Below are 22,512 nucleotides of genomic sequence, written 5' to 3' on the forward strand. Positions count from 1 at the left end.
CTCTTTATCAGGGCTACCATAAGAGCACACAGTATACCATGTGGATCACACCAAAGGTCCATTAAGCCCAGCTGCCTGTCTCCAATAGTGGTCAAGTCGAGTCACTAGGAAGTACAGGCAGATCCCAAAGAACAATGGATCCATTCCTTGAAGCTCCCTCTCAGGAATAAGTGGTACCTTCCAAGGTTTATGTAGCTGTTTATGGACTTGTCCTCTAGTCTAGAAATTTGTTCTGATTGCTTTTAAACCCTGCTATGCTAAATACTTTGACCACATCTTTTGGCAACAGATCACACAGCTTTGCTATGCTCAAAGTGAAAAAAGCAATACTTTAACCAACTTGGTTTTAAATCTGCTGTTAGTTTTGTGGAGCATCCCCTAAACCTGGTACAGTTTGAAGGTGTAACCAACCACTCCCCATTAACCTGTTCCACCCCACTCATGATTTTACAAACCCCTGCTATGTCCTCTCTCACTTGTCTTTTCTATAAACTGAAAAGCCCTAACCTGTTGAGCCTCTCTAGTTAAAGGAGATGTTCTAGCCCCTTTATCATTTTTGTTGCTCTTCTCTGAACCTTTTCTAGCTGCATTATATCCTTTCTGAAATGGAGCGACCTAACCGCAATCACTCAAAGAGAGGTCACACCAGAGACTTATACAGATACATGATGATATTCTTTAGTAATGGCATATTATTACCCACTTTTCTATAAACTCATCAGAATGGAGTCTCCCTTTTTTCTCTTGTTGTGTCCTTTCAGTTGTAAATAAGATGTAAATGTGGAGACTAACATACCGAAGCAGATGGGCTAATACCGTAATAAGATAACATCCATCAGCGACATTGCTGGAAAGAGAACATGTTTACATCTTAACAGGATCATGTATTAAAATATCATGAACAAATCTTGAGAAGCAGGAAATGGTATCAGACGAGTTCCCACCCACCAATTCCCCCTGGGACAATTCCAAACAAGGACTCCCCCCCCCCCCCCCCCCCCATTTTTTTTAACTGACTGTAGCTTCTTTCTGTCCCATAAGTCCTGGCAGTGCTTTTTTTTTTTTTTTTTTTTTAACGGCGTCTGAAACAAGGAGGTTAGAGCTGCATATGGATGTACATAGAGAACGTATAATAATGGAATAACTTTTCATAGATAGAGTAGTAATTTGTTATAAATAGTAATCATTTTGAGGGGCTGATTTGAAACCTAATTTGGAGGGGTGTGGGGGGCATTGCTCACCCCCATAAACAGCAGTTTGTATGTATTTATTTACTTATTTATGACATTTAGATCCCAGATTAAACATGAATTAGGTTGAAACCTAGTTTGGAAGGTGGGGGGCATTGCTTCCCCACATGAACTGCATATCTGAAAGAGGAAAGGGATGTGTAAAAGATAATGTTGTGGGGGGGGGGGGGGGTAAAGAGGTACTGCCTCACCAAACAATGTGGAAGAGAAAAGAGGGGGAGGATTATTTGTCCTAGTGTTTTTCGTATTTTTTGGGTTATGGAAGGGAATTGTCCTCCCTGGTGTGGTGGGAATTGGTTCAGTGGGAACTGTCCTAGAACCTCAGGAACTAATGCTAAATTTCACTGCAAACTTATTTAGGTAAGATGACTATATAGCCATCCAGCTTGAAAGATCTACCTCAGCCAGGCCTGGTGTTACATCTATGGCATTAAATGGAGCAAAAATGTGGGCACTGTTCGATCTGTGCAATTACAAAGGAAGGTTCAGTTTTTACTTCTACAACTGGCAAAACTTTCCAACTAAGATGCAATACCACATGTGAGTCTGTCAATGTGATCTATGTTTTTTGGTGCCCATGTGGATTGATGTATGTGGGTCACACTACACGTCAGTTTAAAACTAGGGTGATTGAACACCGACACTGTGTGACCAAACTAAAGTTGGAAGCACCGATGACACGGCATTGTATTCAATTCCAACATCAGTTTGATCAATTAACATGTATGGTCATTGACCAAGTCAATTTGGGTAAGAGAGGGGGGGATATTAAAACCATTCTATGGAGAAAAGAACAGTTTTGGATTTATTCATTACAAACAGTAGAACCTAAAGGTTTGAATCGTAATATCGAATGGAACGCCTACTTTTAAAGCTTATTGGCTATTTTATAGTTGAAGCGATTTGATTGGAGTATTCTTAAAGATGGGGCGTTCCATTTTAACAACAGTGACGCGGCGGAGCTTTATATTTCCGGCCAGCGATTTCCTTCTTTGCGCCATTTGATTAGTTTACTATGTGAGTCTGTTCGGTTTTTTAAGGTCCTAAGCAGGATCCGAGATATATTTTCCTGAAGCAGCCAGACTGTGGCGAAACAAGGCGCACTTGTCGGAATGAAGAACAAGATACAGTATTGGTAATATCGAATGAAAAACAAGATACAGTATTGTTAATATGACATGGAACTGAAAGTAGGACATGAAGGATGTTCTAACTATTGAACTGAACTGAACATTTAAGCAGCGGCTCCACTGGACTTCCATCAGCTAGAACTGCATGTCGCCTATGAGTCCTGAATTCACAAATAATCAGATAAGTGATTGTTGGACTGTTTAAATTAACAGGAGACCAAGTGGAAGGCATGTTTCCTTATGGAAGAGCATTATAATATAATAACAATTACAAGATAGGTGTTTATGCTTAGGTTTCTATGGGGGAGTACTAGTGGGGTGCTGATTTATAGGGGGAGGTGCACCGCTTTTGACTCTTTTGTTAGTGGAGGGGGTGAGGAGTTTTTGGACCAGCTGGTTTTCTCAATTTAGTTTGAGTTTTTTCAGCTGGTGTTTTTCTCCGCATCTCCCTACCAGAACCAGTGATAGTAATTTACTCCTCATTTGAATGGTGAATCAAGCTCTATGAGCAGTTGGTTTCCAGGAGGTGGTTTGAGGTTCTTTTGGTAATTATAGATGATCTATCTTGATTGATGATTTTAGAGTCAAAGGGGTGACACATCTTCTTTTTAGTGAGTTCTCCAAACTATTTTGATTTATAGAATTAAATGGAGCATAAAATAAGTGGTACCACTAATCCATAAAACAAGCCAGGTGAGAAAAGTCTCCCTCAGCTCAGCCCCTTCCTTTTGACAGGAGTGGTTGGTTACCCTATGCTAAAGTTGCCACTGACATTCTCTTCTCACCATAGAGCATCCCGCAACAATCGCAGTAGCATGAATGCTGAGATACACCTACACTTTGAGCAACAAAGTACGCCACTATTTAATCATGAAGACGTGGAACATGTGGAAGAGTGCCAGATACAACTCTGGTCACCTTGTTGGGCAGACTGGCTGGATTGTGCAGGTCTCTCCATATGCCAACCTTTACTATGTTACCATTATTTGTGCAAGAGGGATGAGACAACAAGCTAGTATGGTATTCTGTGTTGCTATAAACTTCCAAATGCTTCTCTGAAACCCATTTTAGAAAGCTAGCTCCAACGGCACTAATCAGAAAAAGCCCTCTTTCAAGGGGTTTTATGTTGTTACTTATCAATAGAAATCAAACAAAATAAAACATGGAAAAGAAAATAAGATGATACCTTTTTTATTGGACATAACTTAATACATTTCTTGATTAGCTCTCGAAGGTTGCCCTTCTTCGTCAGATCGGAAATAAGCAAATGTGCTAGATGACAGTGTATATAAGTGAAAACATTCAAGCATTACTATGACAGTAAAATAGATACCATTGGAGATTCTACATGGAATGTTGCTACTATTGGAGATTCTACATGGAATGTTGCTATTCCACTAGCAACATTCCATGTAGAAGGCTGCGCAGGCTTCTGTTTCTGTGAGTCTGACGTCCTGCACGTACGTGCAGGACGTCAGACTCACAGAAGCAGAAGCCTGCGCGGCCACATTGGTGATCTGCAAGGGCTGACTTCTACATGGAATGTTGCTAGTGGAATAGCAACATTCCATGTAGAATCTATAGAAATCAAACAAAATAAAACATGGAAAAGAAAATAAGATGATACCTTTTTTATTGGACATAATACATTTCTTGATTAGCTCTCGAAGGTTGCCCTTCTTCGTCAGATCGGAAATAAGCAAATGTGCTAGCTGACAGTGTATATAAGTGAAAACATTCAAGCATTACTATGACAGTAAAATAGATACCATTGGAGATTCTACATGGAATGTTGCTACTATTGGAGATTCTACATGGAATGTTGCTATTCCACTAGCAACATTCCATGTAGAAGGCTGCGCAGGCTTCTGTTTCTGTGAGTCTGACGTCCTGCACGTACGTGCAGGACGTCAGACTCACAGAAGCAGAAGCCTGCGCGGCCACATTGGTGATCTGCAAGGGCTGACTTCTACATGGAATGTTGCTAGTGGAATAGCAACATTCCATGTAGAATCTATAGAAATCAAACAAAATAAAACATGGAAAAGAAAATAAGATGATACCTTTTTTATTGGACATAACTTAATACATTTCTTGATTAGCTTTCGAAGGTTGCCCTTCTTCGTCAGATCGGAAATAAGCAAATGCTTATTTCCGATCTGACGAAGAAGGGCAACCTTCGAAAGCTAATCAAGAAATGTATTAAGTTATGTCCAATAAAAAAGGTATCATCTTATTTTCTTTTCCATGTTTTGTTTGATTTCTATTGATAACCTTAAGAGTGGAGTAACACGGCTACCACACTCCTCTACTTAATGTTGTTACTTAGAAATATTTTGATTCTGGCAATTCAAACACTACCTGAGCATACTACACTAACATATGACGTTATTGAATTTTAGGCTTTCTGATGAATGTTCTGCACCCTGCTGCCCTCCAGCCTCCTGGTAGGTCTATTAGGCTACCATATCATGCTAGGCAGGAGCCAAATGCTTTTTTTTGCCACCTGCCAGAATGGAAAAATATAACTTTTCAGTTACTTTGAACTTCAGTACTACTGAAAACTGACCTGTTCAAGTAGGCATACCATAAACAACCATCCTAATTTCTACATAACAAGACTGATTACGAACTAGACAGAACAGTACTCTTATCACTTGACTGACTAACCTCACTGCTATTAATGAACAAGCACTACCACTTTAATCCTAATGTCTAAAATGTTTTCTCTATAATTGATTACAATCCAATCTATTACTCAGGAACTTATATGCAATACCATAACGTATTCTACTTTACCATGTATGTACGCACCTTATGCAATACCACTTTAATCCTTATGTCGAAAACGATCTTTCTATAATTGATGACCTAACATGTGTTACAATCCAATCTACCACTCAGAAACCTATATGCAATACCATAATGTATTATTCTTTACCATGTATGTACGCACCTTAATGCAATACCATTTGTAATTCTGTTAACCGGAAATGGCAATCGCCATTACGGCAAATGTAAGCCAAATTGAGCCTGAAAATTGGTGGGAAAATGTGGGATACAAATGCTATAAATAAATAAATAAAAATATAAAGATGTATTTAAACACAGTGTTTAAACCTAGCACTGTCTGCAAGCCAGCCAGATTGAAGGGCCTCTTACACTGAATAAAAATTAACTGAGGGCTTTCAATTGCTGTAAAAAGGAAAATGTACAATTCTCCAAAGACTTATCACTGGAAATATTAACTTTTTAAAAGAAAGAAATATCCCCAAGCCTGTCTACTCTCCTCTATCAGGGAAAGATTCATCAGGATCAAGCAATTGTTGTCATCCTGAAGGACTCTTCAGCTTGCCTCATCCTAACAGCACTAATTTAGAGAAATGCCTTATTCAAGGGAAGGCCTCAGTGTTCCTCTGTGCTCTCACATTCACATCTTTGTCTGAAATGTGGAAGCTACAATCTCTGACTCCCAATTCTGACACTAGTCATATCAGAAAGGTATTCCTTCCTCAGCAGAGCAGGAGTGTGGCAAACACACTGGAAATGTCTCCATAGCTCCATAATAAATGCCAAAGACACTCCAAAAATATATGCCCCAAATCTTGCCCCAACCATCAGGGAGAATCATGGCCATTCTAAACACCTATCTCTACAGAAAGTGTACAACACTCCACAATGTGACCTGGCACCACAGGTTTCACAGAAAACAGAAAACGTGCTTCCCAGTGCCTGTATGAATCAATACAGGCACCCTGATTGAAATATTCTCTCCCTGCATGGGGGAGGGGGGGCCTTCCTGGCACTAGGAAAATTATAACCTCTTCTCCATCCCCACAAACAGAGCTGCCAAGCTACCATGTTCCATGATGGAAACCAGAACTAGTCCAGTTTTCTGACAGCCCCATATTGGTAGGTTATAAAATTTACATGATTTTAATACAATCAAGGACTACAAATGCCACAAAGAACTAGGAATGTAAGGTCAAAACCAGGATTGGTTAAAAAGTCTCCCTCCTAGAACTAGGGAATCTGGCAGCTCTACACAGAGGATACCCTGAAAATACCAGCCAGTATCATATAAGCATCTCAGAACCCCTTTAACCAACGATCCCCCTCCTCGCTCCTCTTGGACCCATAGAGAGAATGCCATCAACCCTCCCCCCCCCCCCCCCATGTCCCTATTCCGGCCCCCACAGATGCGACACCCCTCCCCCACACCAAACCCCACAGCTGGCAGCAGCAGCAGCACTGGCAGCGTAACCCAGCCTCCCCTAAGCATTTCCCCCTGCCAAGCCAACCCCAGAGGGGAAAGCATCTGATCTGAAGCACCCCCAAGGCCTCCTCACTACCCTCCCGGCCCCAACCAGTGGCATCCATCAGGCCCCACTCCTGGCAACAGGAGCTCGCGGAGCACTTCCCTCTGCGAGCCGCCGCACAGCTCAGGCTCCAGTCGGGCCCTATTGTGACGTTATAGATACCGGGCGCCCCCTCCCCCCTCTTACCGTGATGTTGCAGTGGAGGGTCAGCGGGCTGTTGCTCTGCAGGAACTGGCAGTGCAGCTCGTCCAGTTTCCAGTGCACGATCCGGAACCGCTCGTGGTTCTTATCGAAGATCGACTCCAGAAACTTCAGCTCAGCCTTCAGCCCTAACACGGACATCTTACCGTCATCTCCGGGGAGGAACGGGGCGCACTATCCCCGGGAGCGGCGGCTGCGATCCGCAGTGTCCGGGGAGTGTGAGGGACTCCGTGCACGAGGGGAGGAGAGCAAGCTGGGTATGGGATCCGAGGTGCGCTCTGGGTCCGGGCTCCGGGCCTCGCAGGGCCGGGCAGCCTCAGAAAGATGGCGGGGAGCTCGCAGCAGCTCCTTTGTATCTGCCTCCACCGCGCAATTAAAGGCGCAGCAACACCAGGACTACAGCTCGCTGACTGACACCCGGACACACTCACTCCCAGGATGCGTGACTGACACAGGAACTCGCTTCAAGAGCGTGTCACTGATACAAGAACTTCCAAAGTGTTAAAATGACACACACACTCGCTCCCTCAATGTGTGATTGAACTAGGAACCCATTCCCAGAGTGCGTTGCTGAGCTGACACAAAAATTCCAAAAGTATTATTGACACAAAGTAACACACATTCACTCCCTGGTTGTGTGACTGAACCAGGGATTCACTCCCAGTATGTCACTGAAACAAACATTTCCCAAAGTGTTATTAACATACACACACACTCTATGTGTGACTGAACCAGGAACTTATTCCCAGAGTGTGCCACTGACACAAAAACTCCCAAAGTATTACTAACACACACATTCACTTCTTCAATGTACTACTGAACCATGAAATCACTCCAAAAGTATTATTTTCACACACACAAACAACAACTCCCAAAGTATTATTGCCACACACATTCACTTCTTCAATGTATGAGTGAAGTTGAACCACCATACAAACTCTCCCCCCCCCCCCCACATGTGACTGATACAGCAACTCACTTCTAGAATGAGTCTCTTTTTATAAGAACTCCTAAAGTGCAACTGACACACACTTGATTCCCATGATGAGTGACACAGCAATTCATTCTCAGAGTATATAATAGAAGCAGGAAGTCATTTCTAAAGTGTGCTTCCATTGACATAAAACTCCCAAAGTGTCATTGGCATGCACATGCTCACTGCCACGATGTGTGAATGACACAGCGACTCATTACTAGAGTGTGCGACTCGCACAAGTACTTACTCCTAGTGTGCTACTGACACAAAAAAACTCCTAAGGGCTCATTCCCAGGATGTGTAACTGATGCAGCAACTCACTCCCAGTGTGAGTCTGATTTAAGAACTCCTAAAGTGCCACTGATATACACACTTGACTCCCAGGATGAGTGACTGACACAGCAATTCATTCTCAGAGTATATAATAGAAGCAGGAAGTCATTTCTAAATTGTGCTTCCATTGACATAAAACTCCCAAAGTGTCATTGGCATGCACATGCTCACTGCCACGATGTGTGAATGACAAAGCAACTCATTACTAGAGTGTGCGACTAGTGTGCTACTGACACAAAAACTCCTAAGGGTTCGTTCCCAGGATGTGTAACTGATGCAGCAACTCACTCCGAGAGTGAGTCTGATTTAAGAACTCCTAAAGTGCCACTGATATACACACTTGACTCCCAGGATGAGTGACTGACACAGGAATTCACTTCCAGAGTGTGTGCTACCACTACACAAAAACTCCTCAAGTGTCACTAGCATTCACATGCTTACACTCAGAATGTGTGATTGACACAACTTACTTCCAGTCTGAGTCTCTGACACAAGATCTCCTAAAGTGCCATTAACCCACACACTGTCTCCCAGATGAATGACTGATATAGGAACTCCCAGAGGAAGTAAATGACATAGGAACTCATTGCCAGCGTTCACTGACACAAAAACTAAAGTGTCACTGACACACACTCACTCCCAGAATGAGTAACTGGCATAGCAACTTCCTCTCAGGTTGTGTGATTGATGTAGCTACTTACTCCCTGAAAGAGTCTCTGATACGGGAACTCTTAAAATGCCACTGCCAAACTGATTCCCAGGATGTGTGACTGACACAGGAACCCACTCTCACAGTGTGTATCTGATAGAACTTCTAAATTGCCATTGATACACACATTCATTTTTGGATGTGGATTTACACAGGAACTTCCTTCCAGGGTGTGTCACTGATACAGTTATTCCTTTTATGGGTGACTGATACAGAAACGTGCTTTCAGAGTGTGTGATTCTACCAGGAGCTCACTCCCAGAATATGTCACTGACACAAAACTCCTAAAGTGTCCCTATTGCACAGATTCACTCCCAGGCTACATGACTGACACTGAAACTTCCACAATATCACTTACAAATAGACTCATTTTCACAGTATGTGACTGACACAAAGATTCAGTTCTGCAGTGTGTGACTGACACAGAATTTCTTTCTTCCAGTGTGTGAGTGACCCAGGAATTCACTATGAGCGCGTGCGATTTTCAAACAGTTCATACTTCCAGGCTGTGTGACTGACAAAATTTTCACTCAGCACCAGAGTGTATAACTAATAAAGAAACTCACTTTCACAGTGTGTAGCTAACATGGGAACCTACTTACTTCAAGGGTATGTGACAGACGGATGTACTCACTCACAGAATATATGATTGACAGAGGAACTCACTTGTTCCCAGTCAGATAACTAGCACATGGATAACTCACTCTCAAGATGGTGAAGTGACAGAGGGACTCACTTTCTGAATGTATTTCTGACACTCAGAGGTCATTCAGCGGTCTATTTAATAAATCGTAAGGCAAACAGTGTGCAATATTAGCTTGCCTTATCACAGCAAAAATCAGGATCAATATGAGTTAAAAATAAATAAATAAATACCAAGGTGTATCATTGTTGTGCAAGAGGAATGACACAACTCCCTTAACATTTACAATTTGCATTATTCCCAGAAAGTGAGCTACACTTGAAGAGATGTGGTTATCTTTCTTCCGGGAGCATTGGCATGCTAACACAATGGCTGATGTTCTCAGGGCATTTTTTAAAAAAGGGGTTGGCAATATTCAAAAGAAAACTCCTGCCCTACTTATTTGAAAAGTCCTGGTCGGCTACTGGATAAGAGCTTGCCCCTATGTAGTCCCACCCAGTGCAGGAAGAACTTAAAAAAATGTTTGATAGCAGTTTGCAGTTATGGGAAAACGGAAGACCAGGGTCAAACTTAGTGTCTCAGGATTAAGTGGGCCTATGGATAAACATCTGGGAGGCAATTCTATAACTTGGTGCCTCATTTTAGGCACCCAATGCCACATGCTGAGTGCTACTTTTATAATGGCATATGGGCACACCAAAGCTGTTATAGAATACTAGTGCAAGTCGGCATTGGCACACCTTATCTTAGGTGCAGACACTTGTGCCATGTCAATGGCTGGTGTAAATGGTCACATGGCTCGGAGTGAGGTATTTATTTATTTGTTGCATTTGTATCCCACATTTTCCCACCTATCATAATCTCAGTATAAAGAAGATTGAAATACTCATCCAGCATAGATTCAGTCCACTGATAATAGTAAAAATCCCAACAGGAGTACCTTGTTTCTCACAAAGAGCGTCTTCAGGGGAACATCACCAACATTCAGCCTAGCTGCTTCAAAATGGCTGCAGAAGACAAAGATGCCAACAAAATAAAATATCATGTAATGATGTCACGGCAACAAATTGACCAATTGGATCACAGAAAAGTCTTCCTCTCCAAGGCTGTATTCAAACCCCGTGGAATCACCATCTGTCTCAGTCGGTAGTGAACATTCCCCCGATGATCCCCACAATTTAACTGTTCAAGTACCACACAGTGAAATGAAGAAGAATCATGATTGTACTGTAAGCTATGTGATACTAAAGGTTCAAGGACTTTCCGTGCAGGCACACAACATCTATGCTCCATCAATCTCATCTTCAATGGTAGCGACATCTGTCCTATATAATATAAATTGCAGAGACAGACCAAAAAATATATAACATTAGATGATTCACAAGACATACAAGATTTAAAAGTTATGATTTTGCCCATTTTACTGTCAATAAATTGAGACACTTCCATCGTCATACACAGAACAGTGGCCACATTTAGAATGGAAACCCAAAACTTCCCAACGCAAGTCCTCTTGTTTCCAAACTTCTGCCAAACAAGGTTGATCATTTAGATTAGAATTGCGTTCGGAAAGCACAACCACCTTTCTTACAAAAGGTCTTTTTCAAGACCGCTTGCTCTCAATGCCTATTAGCACACTTACCTTTGGATGGTTTCACTTTCCAGAAAGACTCCTGAAGCAGGCTTTTGGCCACATCACAGTGTTGCGTCGAGTCTTCTATCAATAAAGTTCATGTCATTGAGAATTTCAAGTTTCTTTGATTTGTCCCTAGAGTGCCTGGTCCACTTCTCCCACTGTTTTTGTTGTTCTATAATGTTGGAAATTTCCTCATCAGATATTTTGGTTATTTCTAATTGTTAGAATATTTCAAATAAGAAAGGGTGCTCCACAGAAGGTCAACAGCAGATGAACTCTCTTGTGTCTCAAGAATTTGACCTCAGCTTATAGTGTTTTTAGAGGATTCCCAGGTTACAATTTCCTCAAGAGCTACTTTCCTGGTGACCTTTGCCTACGAAAAAGATAAACTCATGATTTTAAAACAATATGTCAAGCAGAAGGATATTACTTATTGTGGTGCCAAGGTTTTGGTATTCCCTGAGGTACCAAGGATATCCAGTTTTGGAGAAAGGCTTTTCTAGCCCTGAAGCCTCGAGTACTAACTGTTGGAGCCACATTTTTCCTGACATTTCCATGTAAACATATGTTGTCTTAGCAAGATAGTGATCATGTTTTCTGAGACTCCTTGCAATTAGATACATTTTCTTTTGGAATATAGAACTAGATTCTATATATCACACCAAAAAAAATCGTTGCCAAAAAAATACGCCTAGGAATATTGTATGAAGTACGCCTAAATTTAGCTGTACTTTACAAAATATGCTTAAATTACTGCACAGTTTATAGAATATGCCAAGTGCCCGTCCACATGGCTAAATTTAGTCATCAATGTAAATGCCAATGCCTAAATTAGGCGTGGATCAGGTGTATTCTATAACGTGCATAGATTTTAGAAATGCCCACAACCCGCCAATTCTACACCCATGGCCACACCCCCATTTCAACCATGTGACGTAGATGGGCATTTTCAATGTGACTTCTAAGTCCATCTTTGGACGTTTTGCAAAAAATGCTCAAAATCTGAATAAACTCATGATTTTAAAACAATATGTCAAGCAGAAGGATATTACTTATTGTGGTGCCAAGGTTTTGGTATTCCCTGAGGTACCAAGGATATCCAGTTTTGGAGAAAGGCTTTTCTAGCCCTGAAGCCTCGAGTACTAACTGTTGGAGCCACATTTTTCCTGACATTTCCATGTAAACATATGTTGTCTTAGCAAGATAGTGATCATGTTTTTTGAGACTCCTTGCAATTAGATACATTTTCTTTTGGAATATAGAACTAGATTCTATATATCACACCAAAAAAAATCATTGCCAAAAAAATACGCCTAGGAATATTGTATGAAGTACGCCTAAATTTAGCTGTACTTTACAAAATATGCTTAAATTACTGCACAGTTTATAGAATATGCCAAGTGCCCGTCCACATGGCTAAATTTAGTCATCAATGTAAATGCCAATGCCTAAATTAGGCGTGGATCAGGTGTATTCTATAATGTGCATAGATTTTAGAAATGCCCACAACCTGCCAATTCTACACCCATGGCCACACCCCCATTTCAACCATGTGACGTAGATGGGCATTTTCAATGTGACTTCTAAGTCCATCTTTGGACGTTTTGCAAAAAATGCTCAAAATCTGAATAGGAAAAAAAGGCAATTTTCAAAAAAGAAAAACGTCTATCTTTTGTTTTTGAAAATACTGTTTCTAACAAGGATTTGTGCTTTGTTTTTTGGTCCATAAAAAAAAAAAGTCCAAGTGAAAAATGTAGAAAATCAAGCCATTGGGATGTAGGAGGGACCAGCATTTTTAGTAGACTAGTCCCCCAGACATCCCAGGAGATAGATGGGGCACCCTAGGAGGCACTTCTGTGGACTTAAAAAACATGCTACTAGGTACACATCTCACCATTGCTCCCTTATCTTGTCTGCTGAGCCCCCCCAAAACCCACTGCCCACAACTTTACACCACTACAATAGCCCTTATGGGTAAAGGGGGCACCTATATGTGGGCACAGTGGGTTTCTGGTGAGTTTTGAAGGGCTCACAGTTTCCCCCACATATATGACAGGTAGAGGGCGATAGAAACCTGAGTCTCCCACTCCATAGTGCACTGCACCGACCACTACACCAATCCAGGGACCTGCATACTGATCTAATAGACCTGCCTCGAACATCTGAGGCTGTCATAGAGACTGGTAAGTCATAATTTTATTCACATTTTTGAGGGGGGTGGAAGGGAGTCAAGTGACTACTGGGTGGGTATTGTGGGGGTCACCCCTAATTCCCTCCAGTGGTCATCTGGTCATTTAGGACATGCTTTTGTGCCTTATTCATTATAAAAACAGGTCTAGCTCAAAACATCTTAGTTTTAGTCCTGGGCAGTTTTGTTTTGTTCCATTGTGGCTGAAAAATATCCAAATCTTAGGAATGCCCAAATCCTGCCCCCAACATGCCCCCTTGTATTTTGAACACACTTCTGAGGAACTTCATAGAAAAATGTCTAAAAATTGGTTTCAAAAATATCACTTTGGACGTTTTTGTGAGAAAAATATCCAAATGCTGCTTTATGCCACTTTTTAGACGTTTTTCTCTTTCGAAAATGAGCTCCTTAGATTTTACACTCATCACGTTACAGAATACACTTAGACAGTTGTGCATGTAAATTCTAATTAATGCCAATTAGTGTCAATAGTTGCTTGTTAATCAGCAATTATCAGCTCTGATTTGTGCACACAACTTAAGTTGTGCTATATAGAATCCGTGGATAATGACTGATCACATATCAGAAGCAATTTAGGAGGCTTTTGTATTTGCTGCAATTTCATTGTTTAGGTACTTTTCTGGTTACCTTTTTTTTTCTTTATTCATGGTAAAATCACCACTTTCTTCTTGACTGGACTTTTTGGTTACTGTTTTCTGTTGTTCTTGTGATTTGCCTCAGTTTCCTTTGTTTTGTTTGAAATTGTAAATTTCAGAATTCTTAATAAACTAACTTGTATGCTCCCCCAAACTGCACTTCCTTATTTAATGAACATGCCCCATTGAGATACCCCTCTCTGCACTCACTCACCCCCCTCCCCGCACATACTGGGGCATCTCTGGGGTCTAGTGGAGGCAAGAGCAATCCCCAGGTGCTCATGCTTTGGTGGCATTTATTTCTAAAATGGTGCCATCTGACAGTGGTACATTGAAATGTACCACTAGGGGGGGGACTGGCCAAAATGGCGCTGACACGCCGAGAGCAGTGAGACGGACCGAATGTTTGCTCTACTCAAATTTTTCTTCTTATCGAATTATACCACATACCAAAAGAAAGGGGACTATCAGAGCCTTACCTTCTCCAGCTCTTGCATCTTCCCCGAAACAGCGGACATTGGATAGTTTTACACTCCGGCGTCCACCGATAGAGACCGGAGTTGAATTTCCACTAGATGTCAGGGAAGGGAACCAGACGTCTTTGGAACATGAGATCACGCTTTCTCCTCCGGAGGCTGGAAATCCACCATGCCCTGCCATGACGCGAGAAGAGAAAGCAGGCCTACAAGACGCGGAAGGCGTGGATATTGGGGCCTGCAGAGAGGGTTCTCTCTCGGAACAGTTATCATCAGTTAATGTGAATCTGGGAAGGAAGGGATCATTAAATCCTCCCATGGTGGTAACGCTCGAAACCCTATGGCAGGCTATGGAAAATATTAAAGCTTTGATTACAAAAGCCACTCAAGAAACGATGAACCTGGTTTCCACTGTAGACCAACTTTCTAAATCGATGGACAGATTGAAACAAGACTTTAATGATCTGGTACAAAGGTCTCAAAGTGATGGTCAATATTAAAGAAAATATCTCAGTACTTATGAAAGATAATTCAAGTATACGTCAAAAAATTGAACAAATAGAAAACTATAATAGACGCTTGAATATGAGGATCTTGAATTTTCCAAAAGCAATAGGAATCCTCCCCTTAGAACTATTCAAAAAAATACCTTGTTGAAATTTTGAAGATTCCTCCTCAAAATATTCCTCCAATAAACAAGATATATTTTCTTCCTGTAAAAAAGAGTCAGGAGGGGATTTCTGAAATATTAGAACAAGAGAAATTTGAGGAATTGAAAGATATCTCATTGATTCTAGATGATTCATTAACTGAAGTAACCAATAGGGCTACGCTTCTGATTTCATTTGTATTTGAGCAGGATTTTAATGCTATACTAAAGTTGTACTTTAAAAATATGCATCAAAAGTTTTGTGGTAAAAAATTATGGATTTTTCCTGATGTTACTAAAGTTACCCAAGAGAGAAGAAAGAAATTCCTAGATATGAGAGAAGAGACGAAGTCCATGGGTGCAACTTTCTTACAAGCATACCCTTGTAAATGTAAAGAAAAATATCTTGGAGTTAAGTATGCTTTCTTTACACCAGATCAATTAAGAACTTTCATAGACCTGAAAAGGGTATCCGAGTTATAATATCAGTAAGGCTTAAAAGACAATAGGTGGGTGGACATGAAGCCTTTTCTTTGTTTTACCTTTTTTCTTTCTTTGATCTCCCTGATTTACTTTACACTCCCCCCCCCCCCCCCAATTTTTGTGGTCTAAGGAAGGGACAAAAGTGATTTATTTGGTTTTTCCGTTAATTAATCTCTGAAAGAGTATATGTTAAATCTTTATCTGACATCTTTTGATTCCTGTATTACATGTAACAAGATTATTGCTTGTGTAACAGTGTTAAATGCATTAAAAAGAAGAAAATAAATTTATCACTAGGGGTTAATCTTCCAAAATGACTAATGTACTGATAGGAATCAGCAGGGGATCATTCCTGCCCCAGACCCTCAGTGAGTGTGGAGAGGAGAAAAGGGGGAGAGGTACTCCTAAGGGCTGCTCTCATTATTTATTTATTTACTAAAGGAAAAGCTTAGGGTTCTACAATTCTTCCAACACTGGGTGAAGTCAGGGCTGGCCCTAGCTACTGGCAAAGCAAATACGTGCTTGGGGTGGGGCAACACATTCCTGGAGGGAGCATTTCAGCAAATTATTTTTACTAGTAAAGGTGAGGGATGTACATCCCTTAGCATGAATTTGGTTAATTTTAAACAATGTAGTGGACACAATTGATTTAACATGCATTAACGTACAAATTAATGTGCATACAATTGATTTGCACATGCTAAATTGCAAAGTGAAGGGGGTAAAAATTATGTGGGGTGGCAGAAAACCTAAAGCAAGCCCTGGTGGGACTGCAGAGAGTTAGACGGAGACCTTTATCCTCCAGCCAACTAGGCACTTTTCAAATAAAGGAAGGGGAATTTTTTTTTAACCACTGCAGAGCTCTTGAAATGATTTGCTGTGGGTGTGAATGCACAAAGTACCCAGCAGCATCCAGAGAATGAAAACTACATCAAGGTATTTATTTATTTATCAAATTTCTATCCCACATTATCTATAGAAATCTAAGCAGATCTACCAAACAGCAGTACTCAGTTACTTGATGTCACTTGATGGTGGCAAAGAGGTCCTCGTGGCTGCATTTGACTTGGTGGATCATTCTCTAGTTCTTCAACAACTCAAGGAATTACACATTCATATTGTTCTTATGTGGTTCTGGTCGATCTTTCAGAATAATTTGGTCTGGATCTGTTTCCTCACCACAGTTGTTACAATGTGGAGTACCGCAGGGCTCAATCTTGGGTCCAATTTTGTTTAACATTTTTCTTACCCCTTTGTCCTTGTTGACACAGTTACTTAATCCCCCATTTTTAATTTATGCAGATGACATTTAACTGTTGATCCCTGTTAATTAGATTGCGAGCCCACTAGGGACAGAGAAAGTATCTGCATATAATAGATGTAAACCACTGTTATATTTCTCCCCTAGATTTCCTAAAATCTTGGATCTCCATTTATGGACTTGAGTGTCTTAGAATTTTGAAAGTGTAATGATTTAATTGCTCTTTCTTTTCTTTATTTTCCTGTGTAAAAGATTTCTATTTGATTGACACTTTCCTAAGCAAGATGTTTCTTGTAAATTTTGATTAAATGAATAAATAATAATAATAAAAAAAAATAGATGTAAACCACTTTGTACCATAGAAAGGCAGCTTATCAAATCCATGACCCTTTACCCCTTTACCCTTATTTCTTTCTTAAATGATTCCTGTTCCAGACACTCATGAGCTTATGGTTATTGCAGACTGGATAGTGAATTATGGCTTCAAACTGAACCCAGGTACTATTGAAGCTGCAGTATTCTCTTGGCGCTTAATCCCACACGAATTACAACTTCCATCAATTCAAGGTACGCCCACTGTACTCTGGGATTCTGTAAAAGTTAATTGAGTTACCCTCGATAAACACATCACTTTATACATCTCTCAAATATTACCAAGAAATATATATATATATTTTTTGTTCTGAAACAATTACATTCTATTCGATCTCTTATTGACCAAAGCTCATTATATTTAGTTATATCATGGATTTATTATTGTAACTCACTTTTCAGGTCCATATTACTATTAACTTTGAAGTCTTCAGCTAATATAGATTTCTGTTAAGTTATTATATAGGACAAAGAGGTTTAATAGGGTATTTCCATTGTAGGTAGAACAACGTTGGTTTCCTTTTGCCTTCTGTGCTTCATACAAAATATTTACCATTGCACATCAATCAAGTTAAACAAGTTCCCTTTATTTTTGTATAATTTACTTGTTTCATATGCACCAACGCATTCCCTATGTTCTGCACAGCATAATCTCTTGGTTATTCCCTCACACTTGAAGATTCATCTGGACCACAGCTATAAGACCTGCTTTTCTGCTTTAATGTGGTTGTCTGTACACTTTGGAACAGTCTCCCGTTTGATCTTTACCTTATCTGGAAATTTAAATAGGCCCTAAAAACCCATTTCTTTCAGCTAGCCTTTCCTTTAGTGGAGGAATAGCCTAGTGGTTAGCACAGCAGACTTTGATCCTGGGGAACTGGGTTCAATTCCCACTGCAGCTCCTTGTGACTCTGGGCAAGTCACTTAATCCTCCACTGGCTCCCTGTCCGCTTCCGCATTAAGTTTAAACTTCTCGTACTGACCTTTAAATGCATCCACTCTGCAGCCCCCCATTACCTCTCCGCTCTCATCTCTCCCTACATTCCTCCCCGTGAACTCCGCTCACTAGACAAGTCTCTCTTGTCGTCCTCCTTCTCCTCCACTGCTAACTCCAGGCTTCGCTCCTTTTCTCTCTTGGCACCTTATGCCTGGAATAGACTTCCTGGACCTATACGTCTAGCTCCATCTCTACCTGTTTTCAAATCTATGCTGAAAACCCACCTTTTCATTGCTGCTTTTAGCTCCTAGCCACAATTGCCCTCCCTTTGTCCCTTCCTCCCTTCTCACCCATTACTTCCCTCACCCATAACTGTCTTGTCTGTCTGTATTATTTAGATTGTAAGCTCTTTTGAGCAGGGACTGTCTCTTTGTATCAGGTGTTCAGCGCTGCGTGCTTCTGGTAGCGCTACACAAATGCTAATAATAATAATAATAGGTACAAATAAGTACCTGTATATTGTGATAAAGTTGCATCCAGGATAGTTGGGTTAAGGCAGTGTCAGTTTGAAATACAAGTCCCAGAAGGCATTGCAGGCAAGGAACCAGGGGGTGAGATGAGGAACCCGGACTGGACTCCTAGCTGCAATGGGGGAAGACATGGGTGTAAGCTGGCAGGACGTGTAGACGAGCTGTCACTAGGGGGAAAGAGGAAGCCCTGTGTGCAGGAGCTCATCATTAGTCTAATGCTTAACTCAGCTGGTATGGGTGTGGGGGAAGCTAATGGAAGGAGAATAATTGTTGTGAGAGCAGAAGCCCGGGGATTGATTAGGCAGGTGGGAAGGAGTCCCAGAGGAGAAAAGCAGAAAGAGAGAAGCAGTTGCAGGCTGAAAACCCTTGGGTAAGGGAGGTCCCTAAAGTATTGAATTTACCAGTGAAGCTGATGCAGGGTTAAATCCCTTGGGTATGAGGAGTCCCTAAAGTATTGAACTCTCCTGAAGGTAAAGATAGTAGAAGGTAGAAACTGCTGCTTGGTGATTTAACTGTGATGATGAACTGAAAGAACTGCTTCTATTTGGAATTGAACTACTGGTTATTGTGCACTGGATAAAGAGCCCAGACTGGAGTTGACTGTGAGCCTGTATTGAATCCTGGTATGTGCTGATAGCCTACTGCTTAAAGGGGACTATTTGCCACACACTTTCAGGTGGCTTATATGTGCTTAAGATTGAAGGTGAATGCTGCTGTTGGAACTGTGTATCAGGTCTTCTAGAAACCTGCATGGAATAAAGTCCTTAAGATTGAAGTTGCTGGTGGACATTTACTTTTTGACTATACCAGGAGCCTGTGGCTGGAGGAGATTGTTCTATCCTTGGCTGCACTTAGAGGTACCTGGTTACAATATATGTAAACCACTTTGAATGCAGTTGCAAAAACCATAGAAAGGCAGTATATTGTCCCTTTCCCTTTGTCATTGCTTAGCTCACTCTGGGGTCCTTTTACAAAGCTGCAGTAATAATTGGCCTTAGTGTGCGCTTACATGGGTCATTCCTGCACACAAAGGCCATTTGTACTGCAGTTGTAACACCATCAATTTTTTTTATTGATTTCATTAATGGTCATGCGCTAATGTTACCATTAGAATGCAGCCATTTAAAAAAATTACCTTGAGAGCACTTACCACCACCTATTTTGAATATGGTAAGAGCTCTAATATTATCCGTGTGCTAACCAGTTAGCACACGGTAATGTAGATGCACTAACTGGTTAGCACAGGAATGCCCACTTTCCACCCCTGACATGGCTCTTTAAAAAAATACAAGCAAGTATTTCCCACGCAGTTAGAACACGCACATGTACAGCATGCTTTAGTGTGTCCTGTGTTAGGCCATTTTTTTGCTGCATTAGGCACAGCTTTGTAAAAGGGCCCCTCTGGTGTACTTCTGTCACATTTTGTGGTCTGATTGCAGGAGTTTTTGTTCTTATGTCTTGTCCTTTTGCCCTTTTTTCCCTGCCCACCTGACATCTCTTGTTTTCTACTCATTGGTCTGTTATGTAATGTTGTAACCTAGGCCTCTTGTTTTGTTCTCCTTATTTTTTCTTTCTTCTGCCCCTCCCCCTTTTATATAATTGATTGTAAACTACTTTGATGCCTGGTAAAGTGTAGTGCATCAAATATAATGCAAATGTAAATGTAGTAAATCCCACAATAAAATGACGCTGTACTTTTCCTTTAAAAACATAGTTTGGTAAATTGACAATCTTCCATCTCTTCTTGGTCTTACTGCAGTCATAATCTATATGAAGTTGACCACAGCTCCTCATGATCCCATCCCTTCATGCCTGGTTAGTCGGTTTCATGGTGCATTAAGCCCTTATATTTGGTCTATGATTACCATCTCAGAGGGATATGTCCCGCACAATTGAAAGTCTGCTACTATACAACCCAGGAACCCAAGATCAAAGATCCCACCTAACCAACTACTGATTGTAATAACTTTTGGCCTTTTGCCAATATTCCATTTATCAGAAAAATTACAGAATCCATTCTCCATTCCCGGATTCTGAACTTTCTCAATAAATCACATGCACGTCATCCAAGCCAGACAGGTTTTAGGTATAATCATAATAACGAAACAACTTTGCTAGATATTTTTACCTATGTTTGCTACCACCTAGGTCAGACAAAATCTATTCATCTTTTTATAGACCTATCTGCAGCCTTCAACCTTGTTAATCATTAAATCTTGCTCTGCAGATTGTACCAAATTGGATTAAAAGATACTGTTCTTCAATGGTTTCTGTTGTATCTCTCAAATTGTAGCTACACAACACTTTAAACTTTCACGCATACATTTATGCCAATGACATTCCCAGATTCTATGTACTCTAGATCCCTCTGACTCCCACCAAATCCACATTATAAACAGTAAATGGACACAAGTAATGGACAGGTTGAAGGAAAATAAAGTTGTCCTAAAAACCGCAATAAATCCAAGTCTCTTCTTTTCACTGACCATGATAAGAAAACACTTGTGGCACCCATTCTTTTCTGCAGTCCCACTAGTTCCCACTACAAAAATTCTGGGTGTGACCATAGATAGCTCTCTTTCATATAACCTGAAGTTTTCACATTGGTTAAGTGTTCATTCAACAAGTTGCATGTAATCTGCTCTGTAAGGACTTTATTACACCCTCCAGTCCTCAACATTCTGATCCATTCACTAGTCATCAGTCAATTAGACTACTGTAATTTTTTATATAAAGGATCCCCAATGCTTATGATTAGTGCAAAACACCGTTATCAAACTCATCACAGGAGAAAAAAAATTATGTGACCCTGCTCCAGAAACTGCTCATTGGCTACCACCATCTCATCAAATAGCATACAAACTACTACTTCTAGTATATAAATCCATAATTCTGGTGAACCATTATTTCTATTGCGCTTCCTGACATTTTATTCCTCTCCTAGTCTCTTTAGATCATCTAAACAGACTCACTTGACTGTATCTACTTTTAGTGAAATTGTTTATGTTAGCACTTGGTGCTCAATATTTTCTATTCAAGGTGCAGAGCTTTGGATCATGTTACCCTAGCATCTCAGACTACAGTCTTCTCTTCAACACTTTAAAACAGACCTTAAAACCCTTATTTTTACTGATGCTTACAATTAATCTTGCTTTATATCTCTATTTCTAGATGCACTGGACGCGGGCCTTGGCTGCACTGTTCCCTCCTTATGTGTACCCCCCCCCCTGCTATTCTATCCAAGATTTATATTTCTGCCCGCTTCCCCCTTCTTTTCCCTTGTGCTGTTTCTCCACTGATTTCTTTTTCCTTTTAGTCTATAAGCCACTCAAATAATATGATTGATGGGTGGGATAGGAAATCCTGAATAAACTTTGAAACTTGGTGTGTGCTTGAGATTCACTTCCAAAGTGTGTGATTGACACCAGGATCTCATTCACTAGTGAAACAGGAACTTGCTGGTTCCCAGGATGCATGACTGCTTGCTCACTCTTAGATGTGTGCTAAATGGTTTACTGACTCCCAGGATGTGTGACTGATTCAAAGGAACAAAACACAACAGTGGAAAGTGGACAACCAGCGATTCTTCAAAGATTCAAAAAGACAATCTTTGTTGTAGGTTTGAGACTCAACACAGTACTATGTTTTGGAAAAAATATGCCTTCCTCTGGAGTCTTCAGTCTTAGTCAGAGTACCACTGCACTGCTCGTCAGCAACAAACTTGTAAAGGTCTTTTTAAAGACCACATGCATTTCTACCTCTC

At 40.8% G+C, this 22,512-nt stretch overlaps 1 protein-coding gene across 1 annotated transcript in view; it reads right to left on the bottom strand.

Annotated features, from left to right (window-relative positions):
- The window catches only part of UBE2Q2 (ubiquitin conjugating enzyme E2 Q2), a 114,111-nt gene extending 106,759 nt beyond the window's left edge, over window positions 1-7,352 (bottom strand). Inside the window, exon 1 of the mRNA XM_030187412.1 lies at window positions 6,886-7,352. Within this exon, the coding sequence (XP_030043272.1) occupies window positions 6,886-7,041 (156 nt within the window). The 5' untranslated portion in view covers window positions 7,042-7,352. The remainder of the gene's footprint in view (window positions 1-6,885) is intronic.
- Between the last annotated feature and the right edge of the window lie 15,160 nt (window positions 7,353-22,512).

This window comes from Microcaecilia unicolor, chromosome 1 (genome assembly GCF_901765095.1).
Source record: "Microcaecilia unicolor chromosome 1, aMicUni1.1, whole genome shotgun sequence".
Lineage (NCBI taxonomy): Eukaryota > Metazoa > Chordata > Amphibia > Gymnophiona > Siphonopidae > Microcaecilia > Microcaecilia unicolor.